General features: G+C 35.8%; 1 protein-coding gene across 1 annotated transcript; it reads left to right on the top strand.

The window, feature by feature from the left end:
• Positions 1-10,204: 10,204 nt before the first annotated feature.
• Positions 10,205-11,335, top strand: LOC306854779 (putative G-protein coupled receptor 25; the record flags this gene model as incomplete). The annotated part of the gene is made up of 1 exon (XM_079393012.1): positions 10,205-11,335. The coding sequence occupies one exon, from the start codon at positions 10,205-10,207 to the stop codon at positions 11,333-11,335; it is 1,131 nt and encodes a 376-aa protein (XP_079249138.1).
• Between the last annotated feature and the right edge of the window lie 6,317 nt (positions 11,336-17,652).

Below are 17,652 nucleotides of genomic sequence, written 5' to 3'. Positions count from 1 at the left end.
CAGAGCGAGAGGAGGAGCCTAAAACATCTGGAGTGGCTCTTTCTCTGGAGAGCTGGATTACCTCCAGCTCCTTTTCTGGTAAAACACAGAACTACTAAAGACCAAATAGTATTTTAGTATTCATGTATGACTCACATTTGTGATTTACCCTTAAACATGTACTGTATATATATATATATATATAGTCTATTTCTACAAGTTTCCAAACATTCACTGGAATAAATGGATAGGATAGGTCAGCCGCAGAGTAAATATGCTTTGAAAGGCACGGAAATGACTCAATAGCCCAGTTAGACAGTAAAGAGAGTATTTACTGATGTTCTTGCCCTTTTCATTCTTTTTCAGCTTTTTTTCTTTAGACGAACAGCACGGCTCACATTCAGTCTGTTGCATAACACTAGACAATTTCCCATCACTGACTCACATTTCAGTCTAGTGTAAACCATGAAGCGTTTCGCTGAAGGCACTGTTTCAGTGCAAGGAGAATGAAATACATGAGGATCATTCACAGTGATCAGTCAAAGTATGGGAACATGTTGAAACAACCATAGATAATGGTTAGTTTGTGGCTCTCTTGGTCTGTAATGCAATATGCTCTATGCAAATTGATGACTGAAATTGAAAATAGGCAAAAGGTCACTGACTCAGAAATCAAGAACTGGACATTTTTATGCAACATTAATGTTCTTAAACCTATAAAACCTGACACGTTATGTTAAATAATAGTCAGGAAAATCTAAATCTAAAAAAAGTTTGAACCTTTTATTCATATGTATACATATTTGGTAAATCAGGCTTATATAGTGCAATAGTAACAATACGAAAAAACAACCAAGCTGAGCAAAATATGCAGCTGCTGATATTTATATGGACATAAAGTCAAATTAAATTCTGAAATTCTTTAAAACAATATAGCAGACTACTTACAAAGTAAGTATATATATAAATATCAGTTGTCACTCTATATCTCCCAATAATACGTCTTAGTAAAAATGCTTTGTTTTATGAATAAAGCATATAATGCAGTGCAATACAGTGATGCTTGAGAGATACAGAAATAAACATTCCTCAAAAGTCTGATGCTTCATATCTGATGGATTTTAACACAATTTAATTTTTTTTTTAAATAATAAAAAGAGTATAATCAAGTATCAAGTAATCAGTGATGTATGGATATTTAAGTAAGCATAAGTTGTAAGTGTTCATCTTGAAATATTACTAACAATATAAAAGTTATTCTTACATTTATAAAAATCAGCACAGATTTCACTGCAAAAAGATGTGTACCACAAACTGGAGGGGAACATTTTAAGGCCTTTTGCTAAAAAAAAAAAAAAGAATAAAAAAATTTAAAAAAAAGATAAATGATCAGTCATATGACAGAAGGCAGGTGGTATATTGTATACAACAGGTTTACAAAGTTTTGACAACTTACAGGATTTATAGGATGAATATAATTTACTTCAACAGCTTTAAATGCTGATGTTGCTTTATCAACAAATAGTACCACTAGGAGGTGCACAGCATTAGCATGCAGCATCAGGTAGTGAAGTGCATACAGGAGTTCCTCTTCCTGTTTTGGGGGCAGAAAATAAAATAAACATAACCTACACATTTCTATCCTAACTAAAGTAAGTAAAGTAAGTCAAATGTACTGTAAGAGTGTCCTTAAACTCTGCAGTATTATTAGGCCAAAGAAACCATTTATGTCCAGTCAGATTTTAATAAATGATCGCAATCATCAAGCGAAATACATAACACCACAGACAATACCGAGTCTGAATATGTATTGAGTGTTTGTTGTGGGATCAGCAGACTCCTTAATTCAGACTGTCTGCCTACAGAACAATCAAAATTGTTACTTGTTTCTGAAATCCCAAAGGTCCCAGCCTCTGATAAAATTCCTAGTTTACTTATATAGTGCATGCACTAAATCCAGTGTTATCAGTTTAGGAGGCTGTGAATAAAAATAATCTAAAACAACAGAAACATCAGTACTGCCTCCATCTTGTTTGAGATGGCCTTGGGCCTCTCGTCACCCCTTGCACCCTGGCATGGGACTGATGTTTTCTTCCTGATAGTAATCTCTGAACAACTTTGTGGTTAGACTGTATGTCTGCCGTTTTTTTCCCCCCTTTCTTTTTCTTAGTTTCATTACAAACAAGAAAGCTGTGATTATTTGTAGCATAGTTTTGTTTCATGTCATGGGCACCATCAATAACCTTTAAATCTGGCGTGATGTGTTTTTCACCCAGTGAAAAGGTTACTTTTACTGTAAATGCATTTAATTTAACCCCTTCATGCATGGTGTCCACTAAAGTGGACAGATATTTGGAAGCCATTTTGAACCATTTAGGTTGTAGCATCATGTCCCGACCATCAAGTGGTGAACCCCCAAAGCGCTGTCTACTATTCCATTTAATTATTGTCTTTGTATCTATTTTTTGTTTTGAGAAATTGCATCATATATTCAAAAAGGCGAACTTCTTAAGCCTTCTTATGTGTATCCATACCACTTGCTCTTAGTAAATGTTTTAAAAACATTTTTTTCAGACCAGTCAATGAGTTCTATTGAATCACTTTTAATACCGTTGATGCATTGTGTCCACTACAGTTGACCAATATATAAATAAAAATAAAAATTACACAAACTTAAAAAAGTTTAAAAAACATTTAAAAAATATTACTTTGTAATTCATGAAAGGGTTAAAATATCAATTAGGGCACATTTTGAATGAGAGTTTTAATGTGCATATGAAAATTTATAATCAATAAGGGGCTCCTTTTCAAATGCGCTACATTTTTGAAAACTGAGACCAAATTGGACAAATGGCCTCAATAGATGTGAGAGGGATCAGCGCTACAAGCTCTTAGTCAGCATGTTAGCAGATAAGATTCATTCTGCTAATTATGTTTGAATGAAGATGTTAAAGCCAGTGATGCCAGATTGTTCAATTACAGGTTGAGGAGAGCTTTTCTTAAGTGCTTTCTCACTTTAAAAAAAAGAAAAGAAAGATTGGGTTTGGTTTGGTTGCGGGTAACTTTATTAGTCAAGCCAGCCGACTTGTGAAACTGAAAAAGAATTATGAAAAAAGCAGCACAAAGTTTTCAACATTGACAATTATAAAATGAAAAGCACCAAATAAGCATATTTTGTCACATGATCTGAAAGAAAGCTTATTTTAAATAGTAATAATATTTCACAATATTGTTTTTACTGTAGTTTTGTTTAAATAATATTCTTTCGAATACATTAAAAATCTTACCAACCCCAAACTTTTTAACAGTAGTGTACTGTATCAGAATCAAATTATATATAATATTTATCAATATTCAATGCCATTATGTAATAATAGCTTTAATATTTTTCAACATAATTAATCCAGCCTATCATTTCTAAATTAATGTATTTCTTAAGAAACATTTCACTCCAAGTGTAATAAATATGATCAGTACACATTAAAAGAAAACATGAATATTATAACCAAAAATGCATTTTGTTTTATAGACAGATATTCTTTAATAGTTGGGAGAAGTCGTGTAATGCCATATATGATTAAACCAAACACAAACTGCAGTATTTTTTCTTATATATTTATTGTAAATATTTGAACAATTGTGTTGGCTTAAAGAACCATTTTAAAATGGAAGCATAAAGGAAAGAAGTTATTACATCAAAAAGTGAAATGAAAATGTCACTGCTGAAATTGTACATATACAGTACACTGGCTGTAAACTAATAAATGGCGCTCAGTGGTGCAGTAAATCTGCCTGTAGAAACACTCACCCAGTCCTTCACAGGAAAGAACGTTTTGTTGTGAGCTGCTGAAACAGATAAAAGGAGGTTGAGAAAGACATTAGTGTTTACATGACAAAATTTTACATTTTAAACACAGCCTACATTTTGCTTTGTATTCTAGTCGAACAATCCACTAAGCTCATAAGTATGTAATTACAATCACCACATTACCAAACTAGAGAGGAATCAAGTGAGTCGTCACCTTCCACACGGCCTACGAGGACCAGAAAGACCTGAATGAGATACTATGCATTTAATACATATATACTAATTACATATGCAACGATTTGTTAGTACACACCTGAAACACTGGAGTTCACTTTGAAATGATGTGTTCATGTTTCTGTTCATTCACCTGCCTTAAGGTGCGATTACATTTACCGTTGTTTTGTGGGCGAAAATTCTGAAAGCGATCTACATGATGTGGAATTACACTTAGGTGAAAGTTTTCCTTATGCAGATTTCACAAAGAGTTCAGGTTGGCCACATGGATTCACCGTGTTGACCAAACAGACTGTCCTGTGAGCTGTGTTCATTCCTCACAACACAGTTTACCTCCAAATGTCCTGTTACCGCACCATTTTACAGTATTTATTTCTATTACATTTGTTGTGACAGATGCTATAAAAGTAGACCATTCTTATCCTGTCTTGTTCTTATATCTGTTAGAGGAAAAAAGTTAATTTAATAAAACAAAATGTGTGGTAGCCCTGTAAACACCAGGAAACCACAGCAGCTTAGAAGACTTCTCAAATAAGTTCTGCACCTTTCACACCCTTATTCTTCGGGTGGTTGCACAGTTGAATTACAATCAATCTCACCAACCTAGTGGTACAACATTTTTTTTACTTCCCAGGCGCCGCAGCATTGGCTGCCCACTGCTCCAGGTGTATGTTCACTACTGTGAACATTAAGTGGTTTTAAACAATCCATGTTTTCAAATATAAGCAAACAAAACATCTTAACATATTCATAAAACCAAATCCCTTGAAAATGCTATGATAAGTGTCCATTAAACAATTTTAAATATTATCAGAATTGAATACAAAACAGTACACATATAAACATTTAATATTAATAACCATGTTTTTGGAACATTCTACTCAGAAGTTTGATGTGAACACAGATGGTATCTGCGTGAGTGCATATGAACTTCACGCTCTTTGTGCAGATTCAGCTGATTTTGTGAACCTCAGGGCCTGGATAAGAAAACATGGTATCTAAATTATTGCAGTTTATATGGTGTGCTGGTCAATACACGATCATATCTGCTCATGATTACCACTTGGAGTAATTTTCTCAAACCAGAAGTTATGTGCCATCCTTTCCAGTATTGAAGGGTTGGAGTGGCACTGTTGTCATTAGCTAAAATTAAAATTAAAATCTAGTATCTAATTCCATTTATCTGTTAAAAAAGAAAAAAAAACATAAAAATTATTTTATGATTTATTTTATTTTATTTCACATTTTCATTTAATTTAACGAAGTACTAAAATAACTTAATAAAAACATTTTAAAATAAATAATGAAATGAAAAAATGTGCAACAAAATTACCAAAACTATTACTAAAATTAAAATAAAATATGAAAAATAACATTTCATTCAAAATATGATCAAAAACTATAACGGTATATAAATGATAGGCCACAAAAATAAAATTAATTGTCAAATTATTTAAAACAAATTGAACTTAAAATAAAAAAATATGTAAATACAGGCTTCAAACTGATAAATTAATGGTCATATTTTTCATGTTTGAAAATGTAGATATTTGTAATACAATTGCATTGAAAAAAAAACAAAAAAACACTGAATTGCATTTAAAACTTACTACCACAAATGTTATGTTCACATCCCACCACCAGAGATCAACATTACTTAAATTCTGACCGTTTTCTGCAACTCTACTTATGTACCACAATGCATGTAAGTTCAAGTACTGCTGTTTAAATGGCTATTAGTATACAGATAATCACTTCTGAACGCAAAAGGTGGATTTAACATTTACAGCGACTCTCTCTTTGAGACTAGCAGCAGATTATGGGTAAACAACTCATCACTGCAAGAGAACAGAGATAAGTGTGAGAAAGATCATCAGAAAGATGGTCAAATGGGTATTTTCTGCACTTCCTATCGTTTGAGCTGACAATAGACAACTCACTTTCTCTGTGCTCATTACCTGATTATTCTACACAGAAGTGACCGCCTGAGGAAATGCAACCTCACAGTGACTTGCTTGCTACACTAGTAGAAAGTAATGGTTAGAGCCTAATGGTTAGAGAGTCGGACTCATAATCCAAAGGTTGCGAGTTCGAGTCTCGGGCCGTTTTGGGGGAGTGAATATACAGCGCTCTCTCCACCCTCAATTCCATTAAGGCACCGAAACCCCAACAGCTCCCCAGACACCGCAGCATAAATGGATATGACTCATTTCCGAGTCACAGTCAAGACTCAGACATTTATGTCACTTTCATACAGTTGGGCAAAAAAGTATTTAGTCAACCACCAATTGTGCAAGTTCTCCCACTTAAAAAGATGAGAGGCCTGTAATTTTCATCATAGGTACACTTCAACTATGAGAGACAGAATGGGGGGAAAGAATCCAGGAAATCACATTGTAGGATTTTTAATGAATTAATTGGTAAATTCCTCAGTAAAATAAGTATTTGGTCACCTACAAACAAGCAAGATTTCTGGCTCTCACAGACCTGTAACTTCTTCTTTAAGAGGCTCCTCTGTCCTCCACTCGTTACCTGTATTAATGGCACCTGTTTGAACTCGTTATCAGTATAAAAGACACCTGTCCACAACCTCAAACAGTCACACTCCAAACTCCACTATGGCCAAGACCAAAGAGCTGTCGAAGGACACCAGAAACAAAATTGTAGACCTCCACCAGGCTGGGATGACTGAATCTGCAATAGGCAAGCAGCTTGGTGTGAAGAAATCAACTGTGGGAGCAATTATTACAAAATGGAAGACATACAAGACCACTGATAATCTCCCTCGATCTGGGGCTCCACGCAAGATCTCACCCCGTGGGGTCAAAATGATCACAAAAACGGGGAGCAAAAATCCCAGAACCACACGGGGGGACCTAGTGAATGACCTGCAGAGAGCTGGGACCAAAGTAACAAAGGCTACCATCAGTAACACACTACGCCGCCAGGGACTCAAATCCTGCAGTGCCAGACGTGTCCCCCTGCTTAAGCCAGTACATGTCCGGGCCCGTCTGAAGTTTGCTAGAGAGCATTTGGATGATCCAGAAGAGGACTGGGAGAATGTCATATGGTCAGATGTTCTATTTTGGTTTCAACTCGTTGTGTTTGGAGGAGAAATAATGCTGAGTTGCATCCAAAGAACACCATACCTACTGTGAAGCATGGGGGTGGAAGCATCATGCTTTGGGGCTGTTTTTCTGCAAAGGGACCAGGACGACTGATCCGTGTAAAGGAAAGAATGAATGGGGCCGTGTATCGTGAGATTTTGAGTGAAAACCTCCTTCCATCAGCAAGGGCATTGAAGATGAAACGTGGCTGGGTCTTTCAGCATGACAATGATCCCAAACACACCACCCGGGCAACGAAGCAGTGGCTTCGTAAGAAGCATTTCAAGGTCCTGGAGTGGCCTAGCCAGTCTCCAGATCTCAACTCCATAGAAAATCTTTGGAGGGAGTTGAAAGTCCGTGTTGCCCAGCGACAACCCCAAAACATCACTGCTCTAGAGGAGATCTGCATGGAGGAATGGGCCAAAATACCAGCAACAGTGTGTGAAAACCTTGTGAAGACTTACAGAAACCGTTTGACCTCTGTCATTGCCAACAAAGGGTATATAACAAAGTATTGAGATTAACTTTTGTTATTGACCAAATACTTATTTTCCACCATAATTTGCAAATAAATTTTCAAAATCAGACAATGTGATTTCCTGGATTCTTTCCCCCCATTCTGTCTCTCATAGTTGAAGTGTACCTATGATGAAAATTACATGCCTCTCATCTTTTTAAGTGGGAGAACTTGCACAATTGGTGGCTGACTAAATACTTTTTTGCCCAACTGTATGTATAGATGTATACCCAGTTTCCCAAAGGGTGAAAAGTATTAGATGAAAGTAGTACTTAAAAAGTAGAAAGTGTTTAAAATGTATATATATTTTTTTACAAATATATTATTAATTGTGTATCTACATAATGCAGAAAGTTTTGTATAGACTGCATCAAAATGATGTTTCTGCACATCAAAAATAGGTCATGAAGTTTCCATTGCTGGAAGTAAAAATGTCAAATTTGACAATACGGTCAGCCTCTAAATGCAAAGTTAACCTTCAAGGCTCATAATTCAAAATATCTGTATGTAAAGGTCATATACACCATCTGTTTTACAGAATTGCCATTCATTTTTAAAGTTGCTAAATATAAAGTGATTTGACAGTTAGGACAGTCGTGATGTGTTGAAGTTTGCACAAAATTATAATTAGAGAATGACAACCCATATTAGAGACCTATTAAAGACAGAATTTACAATCTATAATTAATAATTACTATATTGATAATTAGTCCTGCCTTTAACATACAGTAAATTAATTTTGGTTTTAAAAAAATGTTTTTTTTTTCTTGATAGATTTTCTATAGAACACATTCACTAAGTCCAAAACTAAATATATTAATCAGAAATGCTAATGAAAGCTAAAATTTATTTTAGAGGCAACAGTTTGCCTTTTGCTGATGACAAAATATTTGTTGACCAAAAAATTGGTAAAAGGTAAAAAAAAAAAATTGTGTTGTATAAACATCATTTTCACAAGGACAGCACCGCATTGTTTGTATACGGAGTTTTTACGAATTTGAGGTAGGCAGTTGGTCTTTATATTTTGTCATGATTAAAAATTTTATGTTTAATTTAATTTAAAATTGAATTTTAATTGCATTAGTGTAGTCTTTATTGTGTCTTGCAGTACTTGGATAGAAGGGACTTTCTGCTGACTTGAACACTGATCAGCACAGGAAATCTTCGACCCTTCAGGTTACTGCCAACATCTCTAACCACTATGTAGCCGCCTCTGAACCATGCAAGTGTGTGATAAACATTACAAGGTAAAACTGGAACCACATCAATAGCTAGTCCTTTCAAAAATATTCTGGAAAAAAAAGTACAATGGCTGTACACATGCAAACAGATGTCTTGAGTAAAATATATCCTAAAAAATATTTTAAAAGAATCTGAAACCGAAAAATCAAATTGATCATTTCTAATTACATATGCAACGATTTGTTAGTACACACCTGAAACACTGGAGTTCACTTTGAAATGATGTGTTCATGTTTCTGTTCATTCACCTGCCTTAAGGTGCGATTACATTTACCGTTGTTTTGTGGGCGAAAATTCTGAAAGCGATCTACATGATGTGGAATTACACTTAGGTGAAAGTTTTCCTTATGCAGATTTCACAAAGAGTTCAGGTTGGCCACATGGATTCACCGTGTTGACCAAACAGACTGTCCTGTGAGCTGTGTTCATTCCTCACAACACAGTTTACCTCCAAATGTCCTGTTACCGCACCATTTTACAGTATTTATTTCTATTACATTTGTTGTGACAGATGCTATAAAAGTAGACCATTCTTATCCTGTCTTGTTCTTATATCTGTTAGAGGAAAAAAGTTAATTTAATAAAACAAAATGTGTGGTAGCCCTGTAAACACCAGGAAACCACAGCAGCTTAGAAGACTTCTCAAATAAGTTCTGCACCTTTCAAACCCTTATTCTTCGGGTGGTTGCACAGTTGAATTACAATCAATCTTACCAACCTAGTGGTACAACATTTTTTTTACTTCCCAGGCGCCGCAGCATTGGCTGCCCACTGCTCCAGGTGTATGTTCACTACTGTGTGTACACTTGGATGGGTTAAATGCAGAGCAAAATTCCAAGTATGGGTCACCATACTTGGCCACACACCACTTCCCTTTCCCCTTCCCCTTAACTGTGTGCATTTTGCTTGTTTCTCTTAATCTTGCTAAGAGAAACTGATTGTGGGTTTATGAGAAAATTGCTTAAACATTATTTATTCCCATGACAAAAAATCTCATGACAAACATTTGTGTTAAGATTCTCACATCAGTTGTTGAGGAAAAACAGCTTTTTAGAAAGTAAGTACACTCATGACCCAGTTAGCAATAAAGCAAGTCCCTCTATCTATACTGACATGATGTAAATAAAAACTCAGTAATTCACATTTCAGAGCTGGAAGTTTAAAAAAAAAAGTGCCTCTTTGTGATAAATTTAAATGTTTAAAGGAAACGGAGAGAGAGAGAGAGCCTGTTATTGCAGTTTGTGGTTTCTAAGCATGTGACATGCTAGGTTTTCTCTATTTTGCCCATCACTTGTGCACAGATGGCAAGAAGCAGAGATGGCACTCTCTGATGTTATAGTGAGCTCCACAACCGATGACTATACTCATTTCCTTTCAATGAATTCCACAGATGACTACGACTACTACACCCCTGTCCAGGGCGATTCAGTACTGCCCATGTACAGTATCTACATTTCTGTGCTGTACTTCATCATGTTCCTCACCGGCTTCTTGGGGAACCTGTTTGTCATTGTGGTCATCGGCAAGCGGCGCAAGAAAAACGGACGTCTTGTGGACACCTTTGTGATAAACCTGGCATTAGCCGACCTTGTGTTTGTCTTCACGTTGCCACTGTGGGCGATTTCAGCCAGTTTTGGTGAGTGGCCCTTCGGTGAGGCCATGTGCAAGATGAGCAGCTTCATCATTGCAGTCAACCGCTTTTCCAACATCTTCTTCCTCACCTGCATGAGTGTAGACCGATACCTGGCTGTGGTGCGTCTGATGGACTCTCAGTTTCTGCGAAGAAGCAACTGTGCGCAGATCACCTGTGGCGTCGTGTGGATCATTTCTTTCTTCCTGGGAATCCCATCATTGGTGTATCGTCGACTGACAGGCGATATGTTGTGTTCAGAGGATTCGAAATCCTCTTTTGTCCAAGGAATGAATCTCCTGACCATATTTCTAACCTTCCTCCTCCCTGTACTGATTCTCTGCCTCTGTTATGGGTCGATTTTGGTTAACCTGCGGCGTCACTGTCACACCGCCGCAAACTCACGTGCAGAAGCCAGACGCCGACATTCACTCAAGATCGTGTTTGCCATAATTGCAGCTTTTCTGATCTCTTGGCTACCTTTTAATTTGTTCAAGACCATGGAGGTCATCTTACTGATGAGCACGGGAGATCTTAGCGGGGAAACAAAGGTGGTCATAGTTAATGGACTCATGCTGTCCTGCTGCCTGGCATTTCTCAATAGTTGTGTAAATCCAGCCATCTACTTCTTTTTGGATCAGCATTTCAGGCGCAGAGCTTCGATCATGTGTCTGAGCTGCCTGGGTCAGGGAGACGTGCACCAGAGCTACATCTCCTCTAATTCACTCTCTAATGGCACATCTGAGACTTATTCTGGAAATAGGCCTACCGGCACATCAACCCGTGGGCGACTTTTCTCTCTTTCTCTAAAGGAGTGAAACCTGCTTTTCAGTTTGCTTTTTTCATAATGCTCTCTTTCTTGGTCAGTGAAATTATAAAAAAAGCAGATATTAAGATCTTTAGTTTTAAGCATTTGCTAAAATGAGATATTAATTACTTCAAACATTTAATATGAATATTGCATATATTTTTACCTTTTTGAGTATGCATTTGTGTATTTAATTTACTACATAAAAATAGATTATGTATGGGTGAACATCACTTAGTGTACAAGATTAATTTAGTTATGTGCACAGTAATATTTGATCATCTAGAAAACATCATTAATCTACTTGGCGACTGTATAACAATTTAGTGACAATCGTGAATATTAACAAATTTATTAAGTTTGTACTCTTCCTAGATGCAGATTTATTTTCTATCATTTTTTGAGCAACGGTCTACATTTCTATATTTAATTTCCCACGTAAAAATATATTGTGTATTGGTGAACATATTACTTAGTGTACAAGATTAATTAAAATGAATTGCAAGCAATGAAAGCATTTATAGGCTTACATATTTTGACAGTATTCTCGAAAGTATCATCTATTGTCATTATATAGTAATTTAGTGACAATCATGAATATTCACAATTTATTTTGTTCATACTATTCCTAGATACAGATTTCAAATAAATGGTTTATTTCTTATATTTGCTTGTATATGTATGCTATGTAATAAAATTTCTTACAGTTATCAAAGTCTCTTTCCATTTATTAAGAATATTGTAGCATAAACAAAAGACGTAAGTCATTCTATGCAAACTCTTAAATTCTAATAGTTTTGAGAAATATATTACTGGCTTTTATCTCTTATTATACAGCAAAATCGCCTACCATTTTTCGGAGTGTTTCATGATTTAGCGTCCCACTTCAAAATCATGGCACTGATCAGTCATCATCACTACAATCACTGAACAAACGAGGATGGCACACGGCTTTAGAACAAAGTTTCATTTTATTATAGAATAATTTTCTCATGAGAAATATGTGGGCTGGTGCTTTGAAACTTGAGAGTTCAATGGTTCACAGTCGGTGGCATCACAGTTCCCTTTCTAAATGAATCGCACAGCAAGTTTTGAAACAAAATGGTTCTCGCGTGCCACCGCTCAAAAGGTAAACCTAGGTCACAAGTTTCATCTTTGAAAAAATTAGAGAATACTGTTTTTGAAACGGTGTGAAAAAAAAAACACACACACAAAAAAACACTGTTAGTGGAAGAAAATCTACCAGCTACAAAAAAATATAAAAATCTATTTCCGTGTGTTGCCTTCCACAGCAAAATAAATTATTAATTTTTTTTTTTTTTTTTTTTTTTAAATGAATATAAATGTTTTTTCAACTAATCAAAAATGAAAAGGAAATGTAGGAGTTGGCCAGGCATTAAAAGAGATTAGCGCCAGCCTCCTTATTCATTTAGGGACTGAGTAGGATGTTTCTGAAAGTTCAATGGCTCATTGTTTTCTTTTTAGTAAGTATTTAAATAAGTCATCAGATTTGAAGTTACTGAAAGTCGCAGTCACGAGCTCATGGGCTAGGGCAAGTAGGAGGGGCTAGCAGGTGTAGCACCCCCAAGAAAAACCAAAGCACTCCCATAAAAAATAAAATAAAATAAAAACAATTGACTCATTACACATGGATAAATACTGCAATGCAATACAACGTGATTTGCAGTCGCACGTAATGTCAGCATTTTATTTAAAAAATGGATCGGTTCCTTGTGCCAACAGTGGCGCCTCCAGGATTTTTTTCATGGGGTGGCCGAAAGGGGCCAGTAAAAATGTCAGGGTGGCACTGGCACAATAATCCAATGGCAGACAATAAGCTTTCTGCAGATTTATTTCTTATGTCTGTGAGCTGGTTCATTGTCGTGACGCGCTCCATTCACGGAGAAAGCACATCCAAAAATGACGGGAGTATCAGCCCTTTCCGCAGGAAAAATAAATAAATATTAATGATTGCGTGCGCGCCCACATGTAGCCTATAAGCGCGATTCTTCATAAACTTTTGAAATGCGCCTAGATAGCGATTTTATTATTCATATAAAGAAATAACAATAGGCCTAATAACAACCTGTTTACTATTAATTGCCCAGCTCCCCCTGTCATTGATCTAGCACTCAGCACCTGCGTTCAAAACTCTCTGGCGCCGCACCTGCTAAAGCTGTACATCTGCATAGAAAAATCTTGAAATACAAATCATATTGAAAACACAAAATAAAATCAAGCACCAGTTCATTGATGTATTTTTCAGATCTGTATTTTGTTGCTTCCTTTTCAAAACTAAATAATCAATTGAAACAAATGCACTCTAAACATGTTGTCCAGCCTCAGTTCAACTTAATAGAAGAATTATCTGACCTGGGGGCTGTTCCATAAAAGACGCTAAGAAAAGCGGGGATTAAAGTCCAAAACCTGACTTGAAATAACCTAACAAATCAATCGGGACTAAAGCGGTTCCATAAACGACAATTCAAGTTCACGCAATCTGACTAATGCTATCCAGGTTCAGTGAGTCAGGATAATGTGACGTACACACTTATTCTGAAGCAGCCCTTAATGTCGATCATGGATCAAATCGATCCACCATAGCAAACAGCGAATATTTGTGCTGTTTAACGCATTTGAAACATTGTGTTTTCCTCAGTGCATAACTGATACGTCACAGGTATATTTTTTACATCTGTAAATGTCAGAAAGCCATGCAAATATATCCATTTAGCTGTCAGGAGTGGGCGAGGCTTAATGCGAGAGAACGAGCGCTGCGGCGCGCATGCGCGCTACACAGACAGAGCAGAATAGAATACTAGCGCAAGAATTCTGAATAAAATATACATTCTGCTCAAATATTTGTTGTTGGACATTAAATGTGACACATAGAATTTTACTACATAGTGTATTTTTATGATAGCAGCAACTGTTAATCACTAGCTCAAATGAGTTAAATGTGTGTTCCTCTTATCAGTTAAAATGTACTCTGATTTCTATTATAAATTTACATTTTTAATTCAGTGATTTTAACTTTTGATTGTGTTTTTATGCTTTAATGCTTTAAAGAGACATTTTAGATTGTAATGTTTTAATGTTCTAATAACCATAAAAGGTACAGCTGTCATAAATTCAGAGAGAAAGGCTGCATGGCTAGAAACTTCTGATCAACTGAATGCACAAGTAGCAACTATGTTAAAATGTCATTCGCCTACATTTTGGGCACAATACATTAAATACAGTTGGTTGTAGCCTATTTTTTATTTATTTGATTATTTAAGGTGTATTTTCTGTATACTTTTATTTTTGGACCGATAATAAATTAAACTGACTGTATGTGAGAGAGTCAGTGGTAATATGGATGCGTTCCTATTGGTCAGTGTTAGAGGAGCTCAGCTTAGCCTGACAGTTAGCCTGCTCCGGACCAGGTTAGTTTGCCAGCATAAGTTGCCGGGGTAACTGAGTTTGAACTTTTTTAAGTTTGATTTATGAAACCGAATCTATCAAAAATAAGTCTGACTAACCGAATTAAGCCTGGCTTATACTCTAATCTTGGTTTATGGAACAGCCCCCTGGCTTCATTAACTTTAAGTTGTTTTATTTGCCGTCAACAAAAACAGCTGCCACATTACCACCTTATGTTATGATGCTTTGCTTTTATGTTCACGTTGTACAATTGCCCTCACCAACCACAGTTCAACTTGAAAAGAACCCCGGTGAGAATGGTTTTTTCACAAACATTATCATGAGCGTCTTTCCACTGCGTTGCAGTCTGAACGACGATAAGCTATTCTCGTTTTGAGTCTGCGTTCACTCGACTCTGTCCGCCAATACGAAAACGCAACAAAGGGAATGTGTTAGTAACTTAAACTCTGACATACGGTATGAAATAATAACTTTTTTAATGTATTCATTTATAAACAAAAACAGGCTCATTGGTTATTGAAAATGGCACACTTCCAATGGTTAAAACGTTTACAAAAGGCTAATATATATTATTTTTGATATGCATTTAATGCAACCTAGTACTTCATTCTAAATTGAAAACAAATTATTACTTTCTCAAAGTTTAGTTTTTTGTTATTTTTATTTTTAATTTTTTTACATTTTTCACAGCTGTGTGTTTAATATATGGAAAAATTGCAGAAAGAGTCATAGATAAGATCATAGAAATAAGAAAAAAATGTGTTAAGTTGTAAAGCCACTTTCTTGCAGCAGTTCGGTTACATGATGCTTTGGTCTAAGTCTAGACAACGTCATTCATTTGTGTCCACAGAAACTCAAAAATGTACTCCACTCAGGAAACACGTTTTCACAAGTGTTGACAAGGTTTAGGTGATCACACCATTTACTCACTGTGGTTAATGTGCTGGCAAAACAGCTCCGTATAGCACGTAAGCGTATGGTTATTCAGAAAAAAGTTAGAAGTTATTATAAGTGTGTGTGTGTCTGTGTATTAGACATTTGGCCCCCATGATGTAGGGAATAACAGGACCACACACACACAGTGGTAATCAGATTATCTGTGGAGCCTGTTTGGGAAAATAAAAATTTAAATTCTACTTCATGATTTGCACCTTCATATACTTTTCTGCCAGAATCCATGTAGCTAATCTGTGAATTATCATAGTAGAATGCAATCCAAGTTTAATGCATGTTTTGACTAGATCACATAGATCGAAAGAACTAAGTTCAGTCACTTGCAAAGTAAATGTTTGTTTGTTCCTCTTACGGGAAACCACAAAGCACTCCAGGAAAAATACTAACAAACCCATGTCAATTACACAGAACTGTTACTCCACTGATAAAAAAAAATCTAAAGTGATTTTAAATGTAGGCTACATTATGTTCTTAGTACAAATTATTTTTTCCTGCAATACAGACTGAATTGAATTGCCTCATTTGGGCCCCACATTACCTTGTAAGTTAGTAGTAAGCAATATTACTTTGTAAAGTTAGTAAGACAACCCTAAATTAGATATTCTGTTTATACTTTTATATAAGCGAAAAAAAAAATGTTTATCTTTTATTACAATCATTTTGTCAAACTACTACAAAACACTGAAAAATAAACCTCAGCTCGCTGCTGACATCTAGCTGTAGGTTTGTGGAAGCACGTTGTGTGCTTTGCAAGTTATAAACATCACACATGTTTGTCAATTATCAATCATAGGTAATTATTAATACTATTATTATATGACTGCAGTATTAGGTGACTTTAGCATTACTTAATATTTTATTAACTTTTTGCATTTCAGCCTGTCATGTTGTTATAAATAAGCGGTAGCTACAGGCCGTTTTTTATACTCTAGGCCTAATCAGAGAGTTGTTGAGCAAAAGCCACCCAATCATAACCTGCTTCAGTGCTTACCTCATTGAATATTCATAGCGTTGCACAGAAACTTTACAGAGGCTGTATCCAGTCATGTCCGACGGAAACCGTTTTTGTTTTTCAGAAATCACAAGACAACCGAAGCATGCACGTGGTGACATTTGCCCAGAGGGACACCATGAAGCTGTTGTTGGCAGGTTGCACACTGCTCTCTTGTCCAATCAATGTTGTTGACACCGTCGAATATTTAAATAAGAACATCCTGCGTTAACGTTCTTGTTTAAATATTCGAAACCCGATTTACTAAACAAGTATGAAACACGCAACAAGATAACCACTGTGTACGCATGGTTAACTTCAATTTTATATGACACTTTAGGTATTCGGCTCTTACCTTTGAAACAAGAAAACAGTGGAAAGTTATTCTATGTTCAACCACGCTTCGTCAAATCAATGAGCATTTCTCTCTTTTCTGTGACTGGAGCGCATGCATTTACTGTGAGACAGTCTCCTTTTCAAGGTGAAACCTTTCATATGTTAATAGAAGGCACCAGCACCCTGCAGTCCCATAATGGCACATTACATTCTACCTTCTCTGCCTTTCAAAAGATCCGACTGCATGCAGCTCAATGTCTCATTTTATAGAAATGACAAAAGCCCTCATTTCCTATTCAATACCGACGTGTCGTTTGCAAATGATTTAAGCCATTAATAAAACAGGATCTAACTATGCTGCTCAGCATGTGTGTCCGATTTGTGAATAAATCTTTTGAACTGGATCACCAAATCGGTCTGAACAATTCGCTCACGAGTCAACAGTTCAAATGATTGTTAAAAGAAAAAAACTTATTTTTCAGAACAGTCAGATTTGTAATGATCCTAGTTAATAGCTAAAAATTACTTTATTGTGGTTGCATCAAACAGAATTGACATAATAATTATCACACTTGTTATTAAAATGTTAATAATATAATATAATTATTGTTAATGTAGTA

Source organism: Barbus barbus (genome assembly GCF_936440315.1).
Source record: "Barbus barbus genome assembly, chromosome: 35".
Taxonomy (NCBI): domain Eukaryota; kingdom Metazoa; phylum Chordata; class Actinopteri; order Cypriniformes; family Cyprinidae; genus Barbus; species Barbus barbus.
The sequence above is the reverse complement of the archived record's forward strand: the minus strand, read 5'-3'. Positions and strand labels throughout refer to the sequence as shown.